The sequence below is a fragment of the Lemur catta genome, chromosome 6 (assembly GCF_020740605.2).
Source record: "Lemur catta isolate mLemCat1 chromosome 6, mLemCat1.pri, whole genome shotgun sequence".
Taxonomy (NCBI): Eukaryota; Metazoa; Chordata; class Mammalia; order Primates; family Lemuridae; genus Lemur; species Lemur catta.
Window position 1 is genome coordinate 25,511,172 of NC_059133.1, and position 24,130 is coordinate 25,535,301.

At 33.8% G+C, this 24,130-nt stretch overlaps 1 protein-coding gene across 3 annotated transcripts in view; it reads left to right on the forward strand.

The window, feature by feature from the left end:
* EEA1 (early endosome antigen 1) overlaps window positions 1-24,130 on the forward strand; it is a 102,767-nt gene that overhangs the window by 46,372 nt on the left and 32,265 nt on the right. For all 3 annotated transcript variants that reach the window (XM_045553253.1, XM_045553250.1, XM_045553252.1), the window contains 6 exons: window positions 625-741; window positions 10,327-10,665; window positions 12,629-12,778; window positions 13,788-13,907; window positions 19,185-19,388; window positions 22,448-22,648. In XM_045553253.1, the coding sequence (XP_045409209.1) occupies window positions 625-741; window positions 10,327-10,665; window positions 12,629-12,778; window positions 13,788-13,907; window positions 19,185-19,388; window positions 22,448-22,648 (1,131 nt within the window). The remainder of the gene's footprint in view (window positions 1-624; window positions 742-10,326; window positions 10,666-12,628; window positions 12,779-13,787; window positions 13,908-19,184; window positions 19,389-22,447; window positions 22,649-24,130) is intronic.

Sequence of the window (24,130 nt, forward strand, 5' to 3'; positions counted from 1 at the left end):
TGTTGAACTAAGAAAAAAAAAAAAAAGAAAAAGAATGCACTAAAGCAAATTCATGTCTAGCTATTATACCTGACTGTGGAGTGATCTAGCTTAATGAAACTATATGTAACTTCAGTTTGGTAACTTCTTTGGACAAATACATTTTCATTACAATCAGAAAGGTGATTTACCAGTATCAATAACTCTGTATTGCATGTTTGCATATACCTGTTTTAAAGTAAAAGGAAAATTTTATGCTATAGAAATTGGGAGAAAATGTAGATATAATTTGCATATCATTTTTAAATTCAGGAGCATTAAAGTGTAGAGTTTCAAAGCTACTAAATTCAGGCTTGTAGTTTGGTGCTTCATACACATAAAGTAGCATGTCAGCTTTTCATTTCATGTATTATTAAATAAATATAGTTGGGTATTTTGGATAAATTTCAAAAATTAGTTTTAAGCCCAAAAAAGTGTGAGGTGGCAGTAAAGGTGGTAGGATAAAGAACCAAGTTGAAAGTTCCAAGGATTATTTCAATTTAACAACAGCATCAATAACAAAAATTTGTGTAATATTAAGACTTTTATGTACTTACATTTCCTTTTTTATTTTATTTTGCTCTAATTTTCTTTTCTTTTTTTAAGGCCACAATAACCCAGCTAAGGAATGAACTTGCCAAAGGTCCCCAGGAAGTTGCTGTGTATGTACAGGAACTACAAAAACTTAAAAGTTCAATTAATGAATTAACACAAAAAAATGAGGTGAGAATTTTAAAGCTTTATGTAGTGGTGAATTTATTTTATGTATCTTAAATTTTAATCTTACATATTTTTAAAGTATATATTGACACATTACAGTGTGACTTATTCTATATTTTTTTTTAGTGTTAAGTATATTCATATTGTCATGCTAACCAATCTCCAGAACTCTTTGCATCTTGCAAAACTGAAACTCTGTACCCATTAGCTCCTCATTCCTCCCTCCCCCAGCTCCTGACAACCACCATTCTTTGTATCTCTATGAATATGAATGTCCTAGATGCCTCATATAAGTGGAATCATGCAGTATTTGTGTTTTTGTGACTATTTCACTTAACATAATGTCCTCAAGCTTAATACATGTTGTAGCTTGTTTCAGTTTTCTTTTTGAGGCTGAATAATATTTCATTATATGTCTATATCGTACTATCGATTTGTCTGCTGATGGGTGCTTGGGGTACTATTTCTTTTGGCTATTGTGAATAATGCTAGTCAGAACATGGGTGTACAAATATTTCTTTGAAACCTTGGTTTCAACTCTTTTATCCAGAAGTGTAATTGCTGGATCGACATATGGTAATTCTATTTTTCATTCTTTAAGGAGCTGCCATACTGATTTCTGTGGTGTCTGTACTCTTTTGTATTCCTACCAACAGTTTCTCCACATCCTCCCCAAAACTGGTTATTTTATTTTTCTTTCTTTCTTTCTTTTTCTTAGAGTAGCCATCTTAATGAGTATAAAGTGATGCCTCATTGTGGTTTTTTTAATTTTCACTGTGGTTTTGATTTGCATGTTCCTAATGAATAGAATGTTTTGCATCTTTTCATGTGCTTCTTGGCCATGTAATTTTAACTGTTTTGTTGTTGTTGAGTTGTAGAAGTTTTATGTATATTCCAGATATTAATCCCTTACCAGATATATGATTTGCAAATATTTTATACCATTCTGTAGGGTGTCTTTTCGCTCTTTTGTTCTATCCTTTGATGGACAGAAGTTTCAAATTTTGATGTAGTCTAATTTATCTACTTTCACTTTTGTTGCCTGTTCTTTTAGCATTATATCCGAAAAATCATTGCCAAGTCCAATGTCATGAAGCTTTTCCTTTGTTTTTTGTCTAAGATTTTTATAGTTTTAGGTCTTATATGTATGTCTTTGATCCATTTTGAGTTAATTTTTATATGGTATCAGAATTTCATTCTTATGTACGTGGGTATCCATTTTTCCCAGCATCATTTGTTGAAAAGACTGTCCTTTCCCCATTGAATGGTCATAGTACCCTTGTCAAAAATCAATTGACCATTGTTTTAGTCTATTTGGGGTCTTATTACAAAATACAATAAACTGAGTAGCTTACAAACAACAGAAATTTATTTCTTATTGTTTTGAAGACTGGGAAGTTTAAGATCAAGGCACTGGCGGATTTGGTGTCTAATAAAGACCTTCTTTCTGGTACATAGATGATGCCTTCTTGCTGTGTCTTCACATGGTGAGAAAGACAGGTGTCTCTCTGGGGACTCTTTTATAAGGGCACTAATCCCATTCTTGAGACCTCAGGCCTCATGATCTAATCACCCCTGAAAGGCCCCCACCTCCTAATGCCCTCTCGTTTGGGGGTTAGGATTTCAATATATGAATTTTGAATTTTGGGGAAACACAAATGTTCAGACCATAGCAACCATATATGCAAAGGTTTATTTCTGGGCTCTCTATTCTATTCCATTTGTCTCTCTGTCCATATTTATGCCAGCACCACATTGTTTTTTGTTTTTTTTTAATTTCAGAATATTACGGGGATACAAACACTTTGGTTACATATATTGCCTTTGCACTGCCCGAGTCAGAGCTACAAGCATGTCCATCCCCCAGAAAGTGCACACTGTACCCATTAGGTGTAAATTTACCCATCCCCTCCTCCACCCTCCCAACTGCCCGATTACTGTAGCTTTGTAATACGTTTTGAAATCAGGAAGTGTCAGGCTCCAACTTTGTTCTTTATTTTGTATTTTTAAATGTTAATATTTTCTGCCTTGTTTCTTTATAAATGAGCAACAGATAGTATTTAGTTTGGGGGCAGGAGAAGTACTGGTATTAATACTTTTCTTTTTCCATGATTTTACTTTTTCGGTGCTGGGGAGTAGAGTTTTATTAAACCCTTTTATTTAAAGATGTAGCAAATATATTGGTTTGACTTTAATAACTTGAACCTAATATTTTGGTAAAGTAAAACAAGGGGAATGTCAAGAAAGAAAAGAATGTGATAGAAGTGAAAAAAGAGATAAATGTAATTAGCTGTAAATATTAAGCTTGCTACCAACAGCCATCCGAATGAGTTTGGAAGCAGATCTTCTAACCCTAGTCAAGTCTTCAGAAACTGTGGTTCTGGCCAACAGCTTATTAAAACCTCATGAGAGATCCTGACATGGAACCACCCAGTTAAGCCACTTTTGAATTCCCGACTCTCAAAAACTATGTGAGATAGTAGATACTATTTTAGGTTGCTGCTGCTAAGTTTTGGGGTAATTTGCTGCCCTTGGCCAGTGATTAAGGACTCAAAAGAGCTATTTTTTTGAGGAAGTGAGGGTTATATCTATGGCTACTTACTATATTAATAATTTTAAAAGTTTAAAAAATACTAATTTATCTTAAAAACATTAACCCATTAAAATTCACATATATAACATTTCTTATGAAAAGTGATCATTTTCCAAAACAAAAGAATTCAGCAAGAATAGTGATATTTTACATTTTTATAAATCTCTTTAATATCTGGCTTAATACAGGACAGATATATTCTCATATCTGCTTTTATATTATATGGTTGAAGTATATGAAGAAAATGCAGTCTCACACAGATATATAGTTGGAAAAGGGAGGAGTATTTTAATAGCCTTTTCAGATAATTATGGCTATTTTTATTTGATACTATACTAAAATTTGATAAGTGATAGTTTCTCAAAAATTTAGTTACAATGTAGAATGTGAAACCGTATCAATGAACTTTTTGTGCTTAGTAACATTAAATATTGTTCTATCTTGTCTTTTGAGTGGATCTCTTCCTGTGCATGATTTTGTAATATCATGCATTAGTCATGTGGAAAATATTGGTTCACTGAGTTATTCAGATCTTCCAAATGTTGACACATTTCTTGTATAATATAAAAACAATCACATTTGTCAATATCAGCATCAGTCTCAGAACAGGCTTTAAGTATGAGGAAGCTGTCAAGTTTGTGGTGGTGGATATACTTTTTCCAAAATTCTAAGCTTCATTTGAAAGCTTGAATTTTTCATTGGAAACAAACACTATCTATTCTATTCTTTGAAGTGACAGAATGTCTTCCTACTCAAGTCTGAATAATCATAGTTTGTCAATCTTTCCAGTAAAAATGGTGTTCCATAAAAAAGGTGGCTAGTTCAGTTTATAACTCAAACAATTACATGAGTACTTTTCCTCATGACAACTATATTATACTTTGGTATGCAATAGAAGTGCTCTATGTATACTTCCTATTTTTTTCCTTGCTACTACAAGTATTATACTTATGAACGTCCATATAAAATTCTTAACACATTTGTGCAAGAATTTCTCTATGTTACATACTCACAAGTAAAATTGCTGGGCTGTAGGGTACACACATGCTTAAATTTACTAAGTGACATCAAACTATTTTCCAAAGTAATTATACCAGTTTCACATTATCCATTTCTCCATCAACTCTTGATGCTGACTGATTTTTGAAATTTAATTTTCTTGTATAGCTATGCTTTTCCCTAGTTAAACCTCTGCACTTCTTTTTTCTCCTGTCAACTTATACATAGCAAACTATGTATGTAACACTTTAGTTTTGCCTTTGTTCTCAGTTTGATTTTTAATTTCTTTGAACTCACAGCCTACCTTCTGTCTCTGATATGTCAAGTAGCGATTTGCATGCTATAGGTGTTTATGATCCATGTAATTCATGTATTTTTGAAACATTAAAATACTAATAAAGGACATGATTTGACATGTAATGTACAGTCAAATAATCCAGCACAGATTGTGTGTGTGTGTGTGTGTGTGTGTGTGTGTGTATTCATACACACATTATAGAAAGAAGTACTATGGCTATTTTATGGATAATATATAGAATCAAGATGATTTTAGTGTGGTAACATTGGAAGATTTTTGATTAGGGAATAATAGGATTGTCTGCTAATCTTAATAATGCCTTACATAAATATAGCAATTTTTTTCCCCAAGTGTTTCATTGTTTAGGGTTTGATCACCAGTCAGAGCAAGCACAGAGTTGCATCTGCCTTTTCTTTGTATCCTCACTGTCTGCCTCCTCAACCTCTCCTTACCCTATATCTTTAAGGGCAAACCATAATTGTTGACAGTGGTAATAGCCAAGGGTTTTGAATTTGGGAATCTCTGTACATGGTCTTTTGAAGGCTATTACGCAAAATGCTTTGGGCAGCTTTTGTGGGTCACAGGCAGCATCAAGTAGGATAGGTAGCATTGTGATTTATAATGGACGGAAAAGATAATTGCTTTTGTGCTAATGTCAAGGCTTTCAGCTTTAAACCAGAGTTTTATAATCATTGGCCTTGAAAACTTAAAAACAAAATGGAAAAACTGAAAGAACTTCCTTCTTAGTTTCTAATGAAAATCACTTCTGACATTTGAACAAAATCCTGCAGTTTAATTTAATTAACTATTTCCATATAAATTCTGAACAAAATCCTATTGTTTAAAGCTGCTACTGTAATAATATAGTCATTGTTAGAGACTGAGTTATTTTTTGAGTCTCACCTATCATTCTTTTTCTAGTCCCCATTGCTCTCCCTTTCCATCAGTCCAAGCGTTAAGGTGCTCATAGGCCAAAGTGGGAGCCAGATGTGGCAAGTAGTTATTACATTGCTGTGTGTTACCATGCATTGCAAAGTAGTATATCGTTATGAACAGCATAGTACAGTAGTCATAGGCATGTTTAAATCTCAGCTTTGCCACTTACTTGCTGGGATACTCAACCTCTCAAAGTCTGTTTGCTCTCCTGCTAAGAAGTGCTATTAAGCCCTTTACCTTTTAGGATTGATATGAGTATTAAATAAATTAATAGATGTTAAAGTGCTTATTTGGCTTTTAGTAATCACTTCAGTGAATGTTGGTTGTTTTTGTTTTTGTTGTTTTTATTTGCTAAGTGTTGTACACAGGGTTGGGTCAAGACCAAGGTGGAAGTTTTCTACCTTGCCTAGTAAATTGGGAAAGGCTTTTGTAGAAGATGTAACTTTTTAGCTGAGTCTTTAAGGATGCTAAGGAGCATTTCACATGACAGAGGGGTGCTTGGCATTTCATGTTGAGAACTAGATGTATAAAAGGCATAGGACCACATAAGAGCATATATATCTCGTAAAATATAAGATATTGATTGGAGAGCTACAAAGTAGTTTAATTTGTTCTTTTTCGCCAAGCTGTTCAGAGGAACAAATGAGATGAGATCTCTGAAACAACTTTGTATGCTGTAAAACATTAAAAAATATCATTTTTTTGGCATTCACTTTCATTCCCTGGGCAAGTAACAGATGAATAATGGAGCCCAATATAAGGAGATTATCACTATAAGAAAATATTAATATATCAAGAAAACAATTGGTGAGAAAATTGAAATAGACTAGACATTTGGAAGGGAAGAATTTTTTTTTTTTTTTTTTTTTGAGACAGAGTCACCCTCTGTCACCTGGCCTAGAGTGCAGTGGCGTATCATAGCTCACTAGCTCACTGCAACCTCAGACTCCTGGGCTCAAGTGATCTTCTTGCTTCAGCTAATTTTTCTATTTTTAGTAGAAACGGGGCCTCACTCTTTTTCAGGCTGGTCTCAAACTCCTGACCTCAAGCAATCCTCCCACCTCGGCCTCCCAGAGTGCTAGCATTACAGGCATGAGCCACCAGGCCTGGCCTGGAAGGGAAGAATTTTGCTTACTCAAATGATAGATTATGAGATAAGCTTAACATTCATTTTATAATTTAAACTTGGATATATTTTGGAGGGCATGAATTGACTTATAGCATGTATAAATTGTGTTGTGAAAAATGTATTGGATTTAGAATCACAATCTATTACTCTGCCACTTGGCCAATCATATCAGGCCAATCCTTTCAACTTTGGCTGCTTCATCTGTAAAATGGGGGTGATAATCCCTATCTTGTATATTGTTGTGAAGATTAATATAGATGAGTGAAAATGCTCTTATTATTTTCTTTAATGTATTCCACTGTATTTTTTAAAAAAATCTATCTTCAAAAGCCATGTATTCGCTATAATATTTTGCTTCAGATTCCATGGGAAAACCATAATAAGAATAAATAGTTTGTAATAATAAATATGTTAGCCTTTTGCATGTAAAAATTATGTAGTGTGAATGGATTAGTTTCTTTTAAAAAAAAGTTGTTTAGGTTTTTTTTTTAAAGAAGATTGAATGATCTCTCACCTGTGGAATAAAGCAGGTAGATTTTGTTTAATTTTTTAGGACAAGTCAATTTTAAGCAGTCACTGATTATTACCATGTATTTTTGCATCTTAAAGAGTAAAGCTATCTGAAGGATCTATAGAAGCGGTGGGATTACTTGGGCACTTTATATGTGAGCCTATGGAGAAGAAGACTCCTTAATTCATTACTGGCCTTAATTTTTGTAGCACATTTAAAAAATTATGTACTGCTCAAGTCCTCAGTGTATGTGAGCATGGTTGCATTCATGAAATCCAATAACTTAGAATTTTCTTTTAAAAAGATGAATTATAGATCAATTAATAGACTTAATTCAATTTATGAATCCTAAAATAAATGCTATCTTCCCAAACAAAACAAATGTAAAAATTATGTCAGGAAAGATTTGGAGTTACTTATTAGTAACACAGAAAAATATTTATAATTTTTCTTGGCTGGGTATGGTGGCTGACATCTGTAATTCCAGCATTTGGGGAGGCTGAGGCAGTAGGATTGCTTGAGTCTAGGAGTTTGAGAGTAGCTTGGGCAACATAGTGAGATGCTGTCTCTACAAAAATAAAAATTAACTGGGTATGGTGGTGCACATCCGTAGTCTCAGCTACTTGGGAGCCTGAGGCAGGATTATCACTTGAGCCCAGGAGTTTGAGGCTACAGTGAGCTTTGATCGCACCGCTGCACTCCAGCCTGGGTGACAGAGAGACCCTATTTCTAAAAAAAGTAAAAAATATATATAAAATTAAAATGATAATTTTTTAATGTATAGTTGTATCAAAAGTATAATTTTTTCCCTAATCTTTTGGCTCTAGCTCTTTTTTCTGTTTCTATTGTTCGGTCAAGGCACACATCTTTTGGTTAATTTTGCTGCAAACTCCTGGTTGCTCTTCTTACTTCTGAGTCTGTCTCTCATCCTGTCTCTCTTATACATACTTATATCATTTTTCTGGACACTGCTTTTCTGTAGTATAGTCCTACTTCATAATGTGCATTAACTCAATTTTCCTCAGACAAGTAAATATTCAAGAACCTTTATTGCTGCCCTTCCCATGTTGGGACCTGGGGCACCTAGACTTATTACTACCCCCCTGAGTGAATAGTGTTTGCCATTTCCCTACCTGTGACTTGTTTGTCCCTTCCTTTGTGTCTTTTTATATATTTGTATAGAGCGGATGGCATGAGTCATGTATATGTGTTCCTTAATTCCTCTTACCACTTCAAAAACCAAGCTCAAACTTTATTATTTTCAAGTGGTCTTACTTGTTGACTCATATGACTTTGCTTGTTTTATTTAAATTTTTTAAAATTGATACATATTAGATATACATGTTTTCAGGGTGATAATTTGATACATTAATATAATCAAATCAGGGTACTTGGGGTATCCACTTTTAAAATCAAGCTCAAGCTTTATTATTTTCAGGTCATCTTACTAGTTAACCCCTCCCCCCCCCCGCCTGACTTTGCTCATTTTATTTTTTAAAAAAATTATGTACTTAAGAAATTTGACACATTTTTCTATTAATTTATTCTTGTCTGTGCATTATGTTTTAACTTTCTTTCTTATAAAGGGTTTTTTTTTTAAAATGTATGTATTACATTTAGATTATAGTCTGTTTAAGGTACAAAGGCTTTGATTGTCCTCTACTCTTCTGTATTATCCCCTTCCAGCACACTGCATATGATAGTGAATATAATAAAGGTCTACTGGTTGAACCACCAAGTTCATATAGTGGCTTCTTAGCCTGGCTACTTTTTGTGCAGAATTGACAATTGCAAAGATGTGGAAACAACCCAAATGCCCATCAATTCATGAGTGGATTAGTAAAATGTGGTATATGTATGCCATGGAATATTACTCAGCTATTAGAAATAATGGTGATATAGAATCCCTTTTGTTCTCCTGGAGAGAGTTGGAACCCATTCTATTAAGTGAAGTATCTCAAGAATGGAAAAATAAGCACCACATGTACTCATCAGCAAATTGGTTTCCCTGATCATCACTTTAGTGCACATTTGGGAATAACACCAATTGGGTATCGGACTGAGGTGGGGGGGTAGGGGAGGGGATGGGTGTATACCTACATGATGAGTGCATTGTGCACTGTCTGGGGAATGGACACAATTGAATGTTCTGACTCGGGGGCGGGGGGGGGGGCGGATGGGAGTATAGCTACATGATGAGTGCAATATGCACTGTCTGGGGAATGGACACGCTTGAAGCTCTGACTTGGGGGGATGGGTGAGACATGGGCAATATATATAACCTGAACTTTTGTACCCCCATGATAAGCTGAAATAAAAAATAAAGAAAACAAAATTCTGATCCATATTTTATATGTAAATATATTGACTTAAAATGTTCAGTATTAATTGTTACAACTCCACTGAGACCAGACTTCAACATTTGATTAGGGTGGTTGATCCAGATCTTTGATTTGAGGTATTATTTTTATATTTTGTACTTGATAGTGTTGAGTAAAATGAAAAAATATGTGGCAGGTGAGTGATATCTTGGGATCACTATTCTTAAATACCTAGAGAGAAATTTAAATTAGTTTTAGCTTATGACTCTAAAAAATGGTCTTTATCAAGAATAGGAGACAAAAAAATGCAATCAATAGGATTAGGTACTAAAGCAGTGGACAATATTGTTATGCTAAATCTCTTACCAAGTATGAAATTGCAAAGCCAAAAATATACTAATAATGTTATATACTAACAATATACTAACAATATACTAATATTGTTATTCAAAATAATTTCTGCTGGTAGAAAAGTAGTTTTAATTTTTAACTTAAGTAGAAAAGTATAAATATGTTTCATACTCCAAAGAATCTAGTAGGTTTTAGTGTTTTTATTTTATGTTAACATTTTATTGGCATTTCTTAAGTCACATTTGTAGAGTTTGGTCAAGTGGACCAATAATAAAATCATAAGTTAGTATGTAATAATTAAATTCTTCCTGACAGAATATTTTACTGATTTATATTGTAATACTGACTAAAACATTTAGTAGGAGCTAGTACTGTTCCAAAGATTATTTATACAATTGGAATAACTAAAAATATTAGGAAAGGAAATAAATTGTTACATTGATATTTCAGAACTTGATGGAAAAGTTGCTGAAGAAAGAACTAGACTATACCCAGTTAGAGGAGAAACATAATGAAGAATCTGTGAGTAAAAAGAATATACAAGCAACCCTTCATCAAAAAGACCTAGATTGTCAGCAACTTCAGTCAAGATTATCTGCATCTGAAACCTCACTGCAAAGAATACAGGCAGAACTGAGTGAAAAAGGAGAAGCCTCTCAAAAGCTCAAAGAAGAATTATCTGAAGTAGAGACCAAGTACCAGCATCTTAAGGCAGAGTTCAAACAGCTACAACAGCAGAGAGAAGAAAAGGAGCAGCATGGGTTACAACTCCAAAGTGAAATTAATCAAGTAAGAGATAATTGTTTTATTTATTATAATTCCCTCTATGGTTTCTTCTTAGTGTGCTTGACAGTTGATCATGTTAAAAAATTGCTGCCATTTAAAAAAATTAACTCTTAATTTTTACATCCTGGAGTGCTGCCAGATCTTATTTCTTTTAATTTCAATTTCTCTTAAGAAAAAAATGATAGTATCTATTTCAAAGCATTGTTTATTGTAAAGTGTTTATGAATTAATACATATAAATTGCTTAGATTGTACTGGGCACATGGTAGTTAATCACTAGATTTTAGCTATTATAATTAATTCAAATTGTTGACCATGTTTTAATTCAAAAATTCTTTTTTGTTGCCAAATTTTTAAAACATAATTATTATAAAACCAGTAATATAAAAATTAGATATTTTGAAAGTAGAAAACAAATTAGTCCTAAAACAACTATTTTTTATAGTTAAATAACATCTATTAGATGAAGTTTAATGCAGGTTTTGACTTTTCCATAAACTTAATTTTTTAATGTCTGTATTCTAATTATTAATTATAGGTAATATTAAAAATTGGTTGAAAATGGAGATTTAGGGGAGACTAAAGTCCTCAGCCACTTTTTTGGTAACATTCAACTATTTTTACTTAAGTGGCAGTGATAGTTTATTTTATTGTAATTAATTATTTTTATGGACTTATCTGTTTGTAATAATAATGATTATGTTAATAATTTATTGAGCTATAGTTATGTTTCAGGAATTAGAGTATTTCATTTTTACTATCGCTAATTTTTGAGATTAGACTGTGAGTTCCATGATATGATAGATCAGAAAAGTTTGGAATATTTCTCTAGCTTGTCTTCCCTTTGTCCACTGTCCAGTCCTCCTTATCTTACTCTTAAACCGCTCTAACAACTGCTAACTGGTCTGCCTCTGGCTAGTCTTGTCCCTGTCAAATTGTCCATACAATCAGTGGGGTTCAAGCAAGTCTTACCATGTTCCAACACTGCTTTTAAACCTTTTAATAGCTTATTTTTTTTGGCCCAAGGGATTAAGTTCAGATGCCTGTTAAGGCATGCAGTGATCTCGTTGGCCTCCCTTCTCAGCTCTTTACCATTCTTTATTTTATTTTCCACCGCAAGAATACAGAAGTGTGCTTAGTTTTTTCCTACATGTTGTTCTACACTCCCAGCACTTGTGCATTAATTCTTCTGAAATTACTATAAACTTTTCTTCTTTTTTTAATGAAAAAAGAAAAAAAACTCCTTTTCTGTCCCCTTCTGCCTCCCAGGAAAAACCAGCTCTTATATTCTGGTGGTACTAGAGAAAATAATTTGAGAAAGTGATGGTTCTTGGCTCTAGGGAAAATTTCTCCCTTAGTTTTAACTGTGTAGCATTTTAAAAATCAATGAATGAGGGTCACCTAACATTTAAGAAGAGATATATAATAGTTTCCTCTATGTTTTTTTTAGAAATTATGTGCCAATTTGAGGACTTGCTAGTGTTTTGGGCTCTATCCGATACCTAAATGTATGAAGTCAACTGTGGTGGTTCTTGACTGTGGAAACCAAGAAGAATTACTGTGGAACTTTAAAAATTACTGTGGAATAGATCTGAGTGTGCTCTGAGTGTCTTAATTTTTAAGTTTCATTTTATTTTAAGTTCCTTAGATGTTTCTAACACTTATATGCAAATGAGAGTCCCAGTCCCCTGTATTTTTTTAAAAGAAAACAATAAAACAAAAACAAAAACTGTGATGTTTAATCACGATTTTATGTGACTCATTATAATTTATGTGCTTAAAATTCAGCTGCAGTTAAAATTACTATATAAGATCTTAGGTGTCCCTAAAGTATCATGAAAATTAAGATATTATACTTATAATATATACTTATATTGATAAAAAATAGAACATTATTTGGAAAGTAGGTGGTGGTCTGTGTATGTGTGTTTATATATATGTACATACTTTTTTTTCTTTTTGAAAGTTACATGGCAAACTTCTGGAGACAGAGCGCCAACTAGGGGAAGCTCATGGTAGGCTGAAGGAGCAGAGACAACTTTCAAGTGAAAAGTTGATGGATAAAGAGCAACAAGTGGCTGATTTACAACTGAAACTTTCTCGTTTAGAAGAACAGGTAAGCTAGCATTTCAAATGAGCTTCTATTACCAAGCTTATTGATAGACTTGAGGAATCTTAAATATTGTTGTGATTCATCAATCTTTTAATGGTCAAGAGCTTTAATTGGACTTTTAAAAAAATTTCAAAGTACAACATTTATTATTACCCAGCAATATCTTACTTATTAACTACATTAAGTCATTTTTGTTGTGATTGTATTCCCCAAAGTTCTCAACAGAAATGCACCAAAAAGACTATTCTTTCAGCTTTAGGCAGGAAAAATTCAGGGGGTGAACCTCTGTCAGACTGCTGGGGTCTTCCTACTCAGGAAGGACCACTCAGTAATGAAGCAGTAAACTATGAACTGTTGGTGAGGGTCATTAATGACATGTAGTTGGTACATATAAACTTTGAGTTTACCTTAAACTTTACCTTTAAGGATTTTCACTTTTAAAAATTAAACATATGATTGAATACTATCCTAATTAAAGCTGCAGTTGCTAAAAATGGTACCCACTAAATGGATAAATGTTATCATTAAATTATGTCTTTTATTGGAATTAAACAAATATTCTGGGTCAAAATCTGTAGCTTCAGCCATAGATTTTCTTTTAGACCTAAAATTTTAGATGTGGTGGATGATCTTATTCTTTTCCAACTGTTGAAAATGACTGTTATGGAAGAAAATAAAAGAAATACTGATAATATGGTTTAGATTATTATTACAAATAATTTGTATGTAATTAATTCCTTGATCATATTGGTCTACAAAAAACAATAATAAGCTAAATGCCAACCTGGAGAAAGATTTGTATTCTTTTTAGGATGAGAGTCTATTCTTGGAGAATAGTTTCTTCATGAGATTAAGATTCTACAAGTAATGAGATGTTGCTTTTAAAGCTGATGTTATATATTGTCTAAATTTATTTTTCTGTTCATACTTAAGAATTGAAGTACTGCCAGATATTTATGAATGATAGCATTATGCCTTTAAATTGTCAACTGAAAGCCTATGTTTTTTTAAGTTGAAGGAAAAAGTAACAAATTCTACAGAATTGCAGCATCAGTTAGAAAAAACAAAGCAACAGCATCAAGAACAACAAGCTCTTCAGCAAAGTACTACAGCAAAACTTCGAGAAGCTCAGGTAAACATTATTTGAATTATTGGCCTTTTAAACAGAAATTAAGTGAAATCATTATTCTTTTGTTGTGGTGAAACTAGATAAGGCAAAATACTTGATTATAAGCATTTTTGATAATTTTCAGTATCTGGATAATCAGAAAATTCTTTTTCTTTGGATTGATATATTGAAAAGTTTTTCTAAGACAGTTGAAAACTATTTGTTTTAAACAAGTATATTTATTTATTATAAATAAATTTATGTAAAATATTTATTTAATGTTAAGTTTGTTTATTAGATAAATTTATCTATTAAATGTATTTGGTTACATTTAGTATTTATTTAAATTATTATTTGTAAATAATAAATTCATGTTTTATTATTTATTAAAATAGCTTATTTGAAAAGTCAAAAATGGTAAAATAAAATATCCTGGTTTAGTTAGCCCAGTACAGAAGAACATTTTGTATTTCCCACATTAGAATTTAGTATTTGTTGGTCATTTCTTTTCCTACTTCATAACCATCATGTGAACATTGGAATTGTAGGCATAGAAAATATAATTGATTGGGTTAAATTTATAGAAAGTCTACAGCATAGCTTAGAATATTGAAAGAAGTTAAATTTTTGTTTTGTTTTGTGAGGGAGGTTGCTCAAATGTTTGAAATGAATTTGCCTTTGATACTGGTTTATTAATTCATTCTTTTATTAATTCATTGGATATTATTGATTGTTGTCTGTTAGTCACTGTGCTCAGCACTGAGAATAAAGAGATGCAGTGCCTGCCCTCTAGGAAATGGCAATGTAATGATGCGTACCTAAAAACAATGTTACAGTTTGAGGGAGGCAGTAAGTAATATGTCTTTCTCTCCCTTCTGAGTTTGGAGGGTGGCATGGGAGTCGCATAGAGATCAAAATATTGAATTCATTTATTTGTTCTTTTCAATTAGTCAACAAATATTTATTAATGTCTACTCTCAGCCAAGGAACTGATTTTGTGAGCATGGTAGTGAACAAAACAGACAAAAATGTTAGCTCTCCTGGAGCCTAGGGAGGGAGACAAACAATAAACAAGGTAAACAGGCAAAACATATAGCATATTAATGGTGAAAAGTGCTGTGGAGATGAAAGAAGGAGGGACAGGGAGTAGGAAATATCTGGGAACTGAAGGTGGGACTGCAGTGTTAGGCTCTCTGAGAAGATGAATGTCCTGAAGGAAGGGAGGGTGCGAGCCATATGGATATCAGAGAGAAGAACATCAGTGCATTAAAAGATCCTGAGGATGTCTCAGGAATAACAAGAAGTCAGTAGCTGGAGTGGGTAAATGACAGAAGAGTTAAAAGGGGCACCATTGTAGAGATCACAGGGGATCAGAACATGCAGAGACTCTTAGGTAATTTTAAGGACATTATTTTATTCTAAGTAAGATGAGAAATCATTGGAGGGTTCTGAGCAAAGGAATGAAATGATCTGACTTATAATTTTGCAGGATTATTCTGGGTGCTGTATTGAGAGTAGACTGTAGGGGTACCTGAGTAGAAGCAGAGAAATTAGCTAAGAGGCTACTATAATAATCCACACAAGAAATGATGTGACTTGGACTGGAATGGAAAAGTACAAGTAGTGAGAAGTGGTCAGATTGTAGATATTAAATATATTTGAGAGGTAAAGCTGACTGAATTACTGATAGATTGATATACAGTATTGAGAGAGAAGTCAATGATGACTCCAAGGGTTTTGGCCTGGACAATAGGAAGGATGGAGGCCACGCAAGATGAAGACTGAGAATCCCATTGGATTTGGCAACATGGAGCAGGGGGTTATGTTATATATTAGCTGAGAGACACATCAGTATATAGGGGGTAAATGGAATTATTAGAATAGATGCCATTTTAGTCCATTTGTGTTGCTATACAGGAACACCTGAGACTGGGTAATTTATAAAGAAAAGAGGCTTATTTAGTTCACAGTTCTGCAGGCTGTACAAAAAACATGGTGCCATCATCTACTTCTGATGAGGGCTTCAGGCTGCTTCCACTCATGGCAAAAGGCAAAGGGAAGCCACTTGAGCACAGATCACATGGCAAGAGAGGGAAAGCGAGAGGGAAGGGAGGTATCAGCCTCTTTTGAACAAACAGCTCTCGCAGGAACTAATAGAGCAAGAACTCACTCAGTATTCAAGAACAGCACCAATTCATTCATGAGGTATCCACTCCCTTGACCCCAACATCTCCCATTAGGCCCCACCTCCAACATTAGGAATTAAATTTCAACATGAGGTTTGGGGGACAAACATCCAAATTATAGCAGATGCAATCAGCCAGGGAGACAGTATAGTGAGAAAAATAGACAATTGTCACATAAGACATCTGAGGAACACCCGCATTTAAGAGGGGGGTGGAAGAGGAAGAGAGCCCAGCAAAAGACAGAAAGAGCAGGGTAATTAGGGAGAACCTGCAGAGGGGAAGCCAGAGGAATAGCAAGAGTCAAATGTTGGAAGTAATCAGCAACTTCAAGTGTGGATGTGTGGTGGGAAAGCTCAGTATTATAAATGAAAAATGTCCATTAGATTAAGCAGTTAAGAAGTAAATTGGTAACCTTGTGAAACATAATTTCAATAAAGTGATAGAGATGAAATCTGATTTTTGATTGATGACTAAATGAAGATGAGGGAGTCAGGAGAGTAAATATAAATTACTTTGAAATTTGAACGTGATAAGGACTAGGTGGAAACTGGAGGGGTTTTGGGCTGGGGAGTTTTTTTTTTTTCGAATAAGATAGACATGAACATGTTTAAAGTCTAGGGCAAAGGGACTTGTAAAGAGGGCGTTATTAAGGATATTGGAGGAGAGTGACTGAAGGGATTAGGTATTGGTAAGAAGCTACGATGCCACTCATGCAATGGGGGAGGGTGAATTTGAACCTATCCACTGAAGCGTGAGGTAAATATGGAGGTAAATACAAATAAAAAATTTTAAAATATAATTTTATAAGTAAGGGAATGGAAAATCAAGGTAGGTCATTCCTGAAGACCTCATGTTTCTGGATAAAATTGGAGATATTAATAGTAATAGCTGAATATCAGACGAGCAGATATTGAGAATTTGGAGAGACTAGTTAAGCTTTTAGTTAGTTATTGAGGGGAATGTTTGAGGATGAGCACTTTATTCAAAAAAAGGATTGACAAGGTAATTCTGAGTATATACTGTAATGAAAGTTGGAACCCAGAAATTTGTAGCAGCTCCAATTGATGGAGGTTTGTGATTTTACTCTAACAGTGCTTAGAAGCACAGGGGTGGAAAAAGAAGATTGTAATATTGATCTAGGACTGGACATTTTGGGGGTGGCTGTCTTGGAAATTTTGGGGTGAGAGGAAGTGGAGAATGTGGTTGAAAAATAGTTAAGGTTAGTTCATACCCAAGTATTAGTTTAAGGAGGAGAAGCTAGGCAGATGCCGAATAAACTAGAAAGAAATTGAGGTCTCTGACATTGAAGAGTAGAAACGAGATTATTAAATTAGAAGACAGTAAGTTGTGTCACAGAGTAGGATAGTTGGAAATTTTTAGCTGGAACCATTTCCGGTGATTACAAGGTCCTATATGAGTGATTCAAATATAGAATGAGTCCAGGAATTAAGATGATATGAATATGAGGCTATGCTCTTAATTCTCTATGTATTTTGTATTTCCCAGGAAATTGGCAGAAATTGGGATTGAGAGAAAGACTAAATCAGGTCTCAAGTCTTCAGTGAATGAGGTAGGGATTTATAGATGATAGCAACGAAGAGTAGAGGGTAAAATAAGTAAATGGCTACTCCCCATAGCCTCACGAAGCCTTTACATGAGGGAGAGAATAATAGCAGTGAAAAACCAGGAAAAGGTCAACCTCCTCTGTTTGCCCCGTGGAATAGGCCTTACTGATCAGTAATCAACTTCTGGAAAGGGAGAACCAAATTTCAATTAAGACTTAGAAACAGAGTAACTTTTATGGGAAAAAGCTTAGGCCTAGAACTGTGATTCTAGAAAATTAGAAAAATATGGAGAGAGGTTATCGGTGGCAGCAGCAGAGGCTGAAAGCAGAGAGGTTAGGTTACCTTTCATCATCTGACCAAAGCTTACAAGGATGAGAAGTATACTTGAAAGTGACTGAGCGCAAATATTTTAGCATTAGCACGCATCATTGAGAGCACCACGTGGTTACTGGCTCTGTCTTAGCAAGGCAGTGTGGGCACTGTAGGATTTACAGAGGGCTGGTTAGGGACTTGTGCTGGGTAGAGGCTGTCTGACTCTCTTAAAATGATTGTGGCAGAGACAAAGGCTATGAGTCAGCCGGCCCAAGAATATTAGTGGGTGTTGTTCTCGAGGTAGGCTATTGCATTATCCTCTGTAACACTGAGGTCCTTGGTAGAGTAGAAGAGGGATCCCTTTTTATGTTGATAGAAGAGTTCTGTTGACGTATGGAAGTAAACTTGCAAAAGTGCATGTAAGTTTCAATGTAGTTCTTTATTTTTCTGTTTTTTTCAATAAATATTCTAGAACATGTGTGTCAGATATCTTGGATACATCAATGAATAAAACAAGATAAAAATTCCCACCTTTGTGGAGCATACATTCTAGTGGAGGGAGGCAGATAAGCATGAAAAATATGTAAATTATTTAATATGTTAGAAGAGAAACACCAAAAAAAAAAAAAAAGAAGAAGAAGAGAAACACCATGGAAAGAAAAAAAATGACCAGGATAGGGAATACTGGGAAAGGCTGCAATTTTAAACGTAATGGTCAGGGTAGGCCTAATTGAGAAGATGACATTTGAGCAAACATTTGAAGGAGAGGGAGTGAATCATGTGACTCTATAGGGGAAGATTTCCAGGCAGAAGGAACAATTAGTGGGAAGGCTCTGAGGTGGGAGTGTGCCTGGTGTGATTCAGGAATAATGAGTCCCATGTGTCTTAAACGGATGAGAAGAGTAGTAGTAGGAGATGACATTATAGGGTGTCAGAAAAAGAATGTGGTTAATGGAGGGGTTTTTGTTAAATTCTGGCTTATTATCAATGATATAGATTAATATTAAATAAATTTTAACAATACATAAATATATTGTTCTATTTAATTAAATTTGCCATGTTAAAATGTAATTATTACATTTTAATAATGTAATTATTATATAAAATGTAATAATTAGATCTTAAAAATGTAAGACTAAGATTATGAGTGTCAAAATTTAGTATCAGTTATTTTATGTTTGAGGAATAACTTTTTTAAGTTCTCTATTCTTAAAGTAATAGTTTTCAATTCTTTACAGAATGATTTGGAACAAGTACTACGTCAAATTGGTGATAAGGACCAAAAGATCCAGAACCTTGAAGCCTTATTACAGAAGAGTAAAGAAAATATTTCATTACTGGAAAAAGAAAGAGAAGATCTTTATGCAAAAATTCAGGCTGGTGAAGGAGAGACTGCTGTTCTTAACCAGTTACAAGAAAAAAACCATACATTACAAGAACAAGTAAGCTTGTAAAATGTATTATATTTCTAAAAGTTACTTTTATCTCTCTAAATCTTATTAAATGTTTCATTTTAAATTATTCTTTCTGCCTCTTCTTAGCGCATTTTAAATGTTATGTATTTTTGACGAATAGTGTCTCGTTTACCTTAAGAGGGAGGTCGCTGTTCTAGTAAAAGTTAGTTAACATGATTTAACAAAGGAAATCCTCAGCTCATGTCCCTGGATATAAATTATTACCTGTGTGACTATGGGTAAATAATTACACCTCATTAGCTTAGTGGAAAAGTAGAGATGTTATTAATAATGCATTCTTGCCTCATGACATTTTGTGATGTTTAAAAAAAAGAATGAATAACAAAATATATTCATAAATTAAAGGTACTGATCAAGTGTTAGTTGTTGCTGTGTACTGATTAATATACAGACTTAGCGGTTACTTATTTTTGTTAATATATTTGTCTGTGGACAATATGTAGGTAATAATTTTGATAAGCCTATTCTAACATTTATATGTAGTTTAAGAGAAACTTATAATAAAATTTAGATTAATATTTTCAAACAGAAAAGCATTTACAGTTGCACTTTTGGAAGAATTGTCTAATAAGAGAATTATTATCTAAATAATGAAGTATTTAAAACGAAGTATCAGAAGGCCATGTCATTTTTCTAATTTGGGAATTAGAATTTAACAGATTTTTCTCCCCAAATTTCAAAGTTAGTTTTGAAGGATTCTTTTATTTATTTATTTTTTTTTTAAGAGACTGGGCCTTGCTTTGTTGCCCAGGCTGCAGTGCAATAATATGATCATAGCTCACTGCAACCTTGAATGCCTGGGCTCAAGGAATCCTTCTGCCTCAGCCTCCCAAGTAGCTGGGACTGCAAGCACATACTTCCATACCCAGCTAATTTTTTAATATTTTTGTAGAGATGAGGTCTCGCTGTGTTGCCCAAGTTTGTCTTGAATTTCTGGCCTCAAGCAATCCTCACGCTTTAGCCTCCCAAAGTGCTGGGATTACAGATGTAAGCCAGCACGCCTGGCCTGAAGAATTCTTTAAGTTAGTTTTTGGTTGTACATAACTTGACATTGCTTATTATACAAATATGATCAGGAAGTCATGTATTTTTTTTTAAATTAAGACTATGTACTGCTTCTGGCCATGTTGGGGTAACTGATATCTGTTTAGTCCTCCTACCATTGGCAATTAGAAAAGTGAAAAAAATGTATAAAAACCACCATTTTCAGAAAGTGGACAATAGACAGTACAGGACTGTGATCCCTGAGAGAAGAGAAACAAGTGAGGTGAATTCTTTGATCACTGTAACTTTTGACCCAGAGACATTTTTCAGACTGTGAATGCAGATGGGGAGAATCCAAGGAGACTGCAGTGGTCTTATTGAACTGAGGAGTGAGAGACTGAATTTAGTTGAGACACTGAAGTTCAGGTAGGTTAAGGCAGCTCAAATTTGCGGGGCAGAATCTCTGAGAGGAAGGAACAATGCAGAGAAAAAGCTCTAGAAATCTGCACAGGGGTCCATTTGAGGCTTTGGTTGAATGCTAAGCTTTGCATTTATAAGGTTGGATTCCTTGAGGGCAGGCAATGAACTGTATCGGGGAGCTGCAGGCTGAGAAATTACAGAGCTCACAGAGAGCTAGGAGATGTGCAAGTTCCAGCCAGTCAGAGGAAAGATGTGGTTGAACCCTTGGCCATTCAATAGAAACACAAGAAATGTCGCACCTGAGGAGAGGAGTAACTAGCCCTAGAGTAAAAGCTATCATATACCTCACCTAATGAAGTGTTAAAGGAAGCCTCAAAAGGATCCAGTTGAACCACAAATATATTAACTACCAGTTGGGACAAAACTCAACATTCTTTGAAAGAAGACAACAAAATCCAGACTGGTCACAATAAATAACAAAAAATTACTAGACATTTGAGGAAGCAGAAAAAAATGTGAGCAATAACCAGGAGAAAGATCGTTCAATGGAAGCAGATCCTGAAATGAGAGATGATGGAATCATCAGACAAGTACTTTAAAACAGCTCTTAAAATATACTTATGGATATAAAGGAGAAAATATGATAATGGAGGTAGAAATGGAAACAATAAAAAAGAGCCAAATAGAACTTCTAGAGATAAAAATAGAAAAATACATGAAGTGAAAATTTTATTGGATGGACTTAATAGATTAAGCAAGTAGAAAACAGCATCAGTGAGCATGAAGACAAGGGGATTGAAACTGTTCAAAATGAAGTATAGTGAGAAAAAAGGGCTCGGGGAAGAAACAGTACCCTAGTGATCTGTGGGACAGTTTCATGTAGGCTAGCATCCATACAATTAGTATCACAGAAGGGTAGGAGGAAGAAGAAAATATTTATAGAAATAATGGCTAAAAAGTTTTAAAATTTGATTAAAAATATAAATCCACAGATTCAGAAAGCTCAATGAACTCAAAGCAAAGTACATCAAAGAACTATCAGATGAATTGGATTTCATCTAAATTTTTTAAAAAGTGTGCTCTTCAAAAGATACCATTATGAAAATAAAAGCCAAAACACAGAGTGGGAGAAAATATTTACAATACATATATCTGACAATTTAGAAATGTCCAGAATGTATAAAGAACTCCTCTTGCTACTTAATTAGATTAGTAATTGGCTGGGGCTAGAGATGTTGGGGGGAAAAGACTGCAAAGAGGCATGAGAAAACATTTTGTGATAATGGAAATGTTCTCCATCTGGATTGTGGTTATGGTTAGTTAAGTGAGTCTATACATTTATCAGATTTCACACTGTATTCTTAAATTGGATTAATTTTATTTTATGTAAATTATAGCTCAGTAGAGATGATTTTAAAAATAGTATGTCTTTGATTTATTTCTTATGATTTGAGATATTATGTTTACTTATTTTTGGAAAGATGTGAATACTGTTATTTGAAAAAATTTGAGATAACCTATCCTAGAGCAGTTCAATATGTTCACAGTGCTTAAATTTGGGTTTGTTAGTTTTTGTTGTATCATTTATGAACTTCATAATTAGGGTCTTGCTTGTATGATAGGTAACTCAGCTATCAGAGAAGCTGAAGAATCAGTCAGAAAGCCATAAACAAGCCCAGGAGAATTTGCATGACCAGGTACAAGAGCAGAAGGCACATCTCAGAGCTGCACAAGACCGTGTCCTTTCCCTAGAAACCAGTATCAGTGAATTAAACAGTCAATTAAATGAAAGCAAGGAGAAGGTCTCCCAGCTTGACATACAGGTAATATTGAATTATGGTATTTAATAAGTTTGTATATGTAAAGTACCAGTTTTAGGCTATCAAATATTTTAAATTCTGTTTTTCTCTCTTTTTCCTTGTGTATTAATAGAAAAAAATCAAGAATATGAATCAGATAAAGGTTGTATCTAAGACAGTTTGTTTAACTTTCCTGTTTGTATAGGCTCTGCAAGCTACACCTTCTGAAATCACTGAATCTTTTAGCTTTTCTTTGTTTTGAACAAGTCCTTATTATTGTTTTTGAAGTCCAAATTAGTTTGATATTATACCATTAGATTTCTTTTTTAAATATTTTGACTTTGTTTTTTTAAAATCTTCCTTTAAAGCTTTAATTTTTTAAAAAAATATTCTTGTATGGTACCATTGTATATTTTAATGTATGTTCTTTTGGAAATCTATATAGCAGTCTTGCTCAATGAGTCAATCAAAGGGTGGGAAGTAAAACATATTTCTTTCTCCCTTCTCATCATTGGTTTCTTATACAGTGCTATAAAAGTGAAATTTATAGAAATATTTTTAAGCCTTGATTTTATTATAGGAGAATGATTCCACTGGACATAAGAAATATAACAAAATAATACAACTGGTATACTTTATTAGAACTTGAAGAGAGTACACATTTTCTTCATTTTTCTAAATATAATTATTTGTTAGATGAGTTATATGATAACTCAATATATGCATGTCCAATTTAAGGGGAGGGGGAGAGGGATGGGAGAGGGAGTGGGAGGAGGGAATGTGAACAAACAGATATATTAGGACAGTCTATGATTCTTTTTGCATTGCAGGATCCTTCCCTTTACAAAAGATTGCCCTGCCACTGCTATTCATTTCAGAACTAGTTCTTATAAGGAGATCAGCCAATTTTTTTCCTATCAGTGCTCCCTTTATCACCTTTAAAATAACCTCTTTGCCATTAGTCTTTGAAAAATGTTACCTGTAGGAATTTGTTAGTTTTTTGATGCTTTTTTTCTAAGACTGCTTTAATTTTTTATGAGCTAGTTCATAAAATAGGATGTATGGCTTCACTTTTCTTTTAAGAATTAGGACTCTGATAAAAACCTAGTGCTTTAAGTGATATTATTATATTAATAATAGCAGTGTTAACCAGAAGTGCTTAGCCAAAGGGATTGGCTGTGGCTTTTTAAAAAATGTACTAAACAAAAACAGTTAATTTTTTTTTCTGGAGTGTCCCTTTAACTATACAAATGTGATTTTTAAGCTGTTTCTGAGTTTTGAGTTCTGTAACATACCTTTTGATTCCTACATTCAGGATACTTCCTGGTATGCCTGATCAGGACAGCATGAAGGTTAATTATTAGGCACATGTTTGGCAGCACATCTTGAGAGAGGTTTTCACTGTTCTTTCTTACTGTTTTAAGGGCTTTGATACAGAAATTGCAAAGATTGTAGCACTGTAGCAATTGGTACTTAGTCTGAGTTTGTTGCATATAAAGGGCCAGC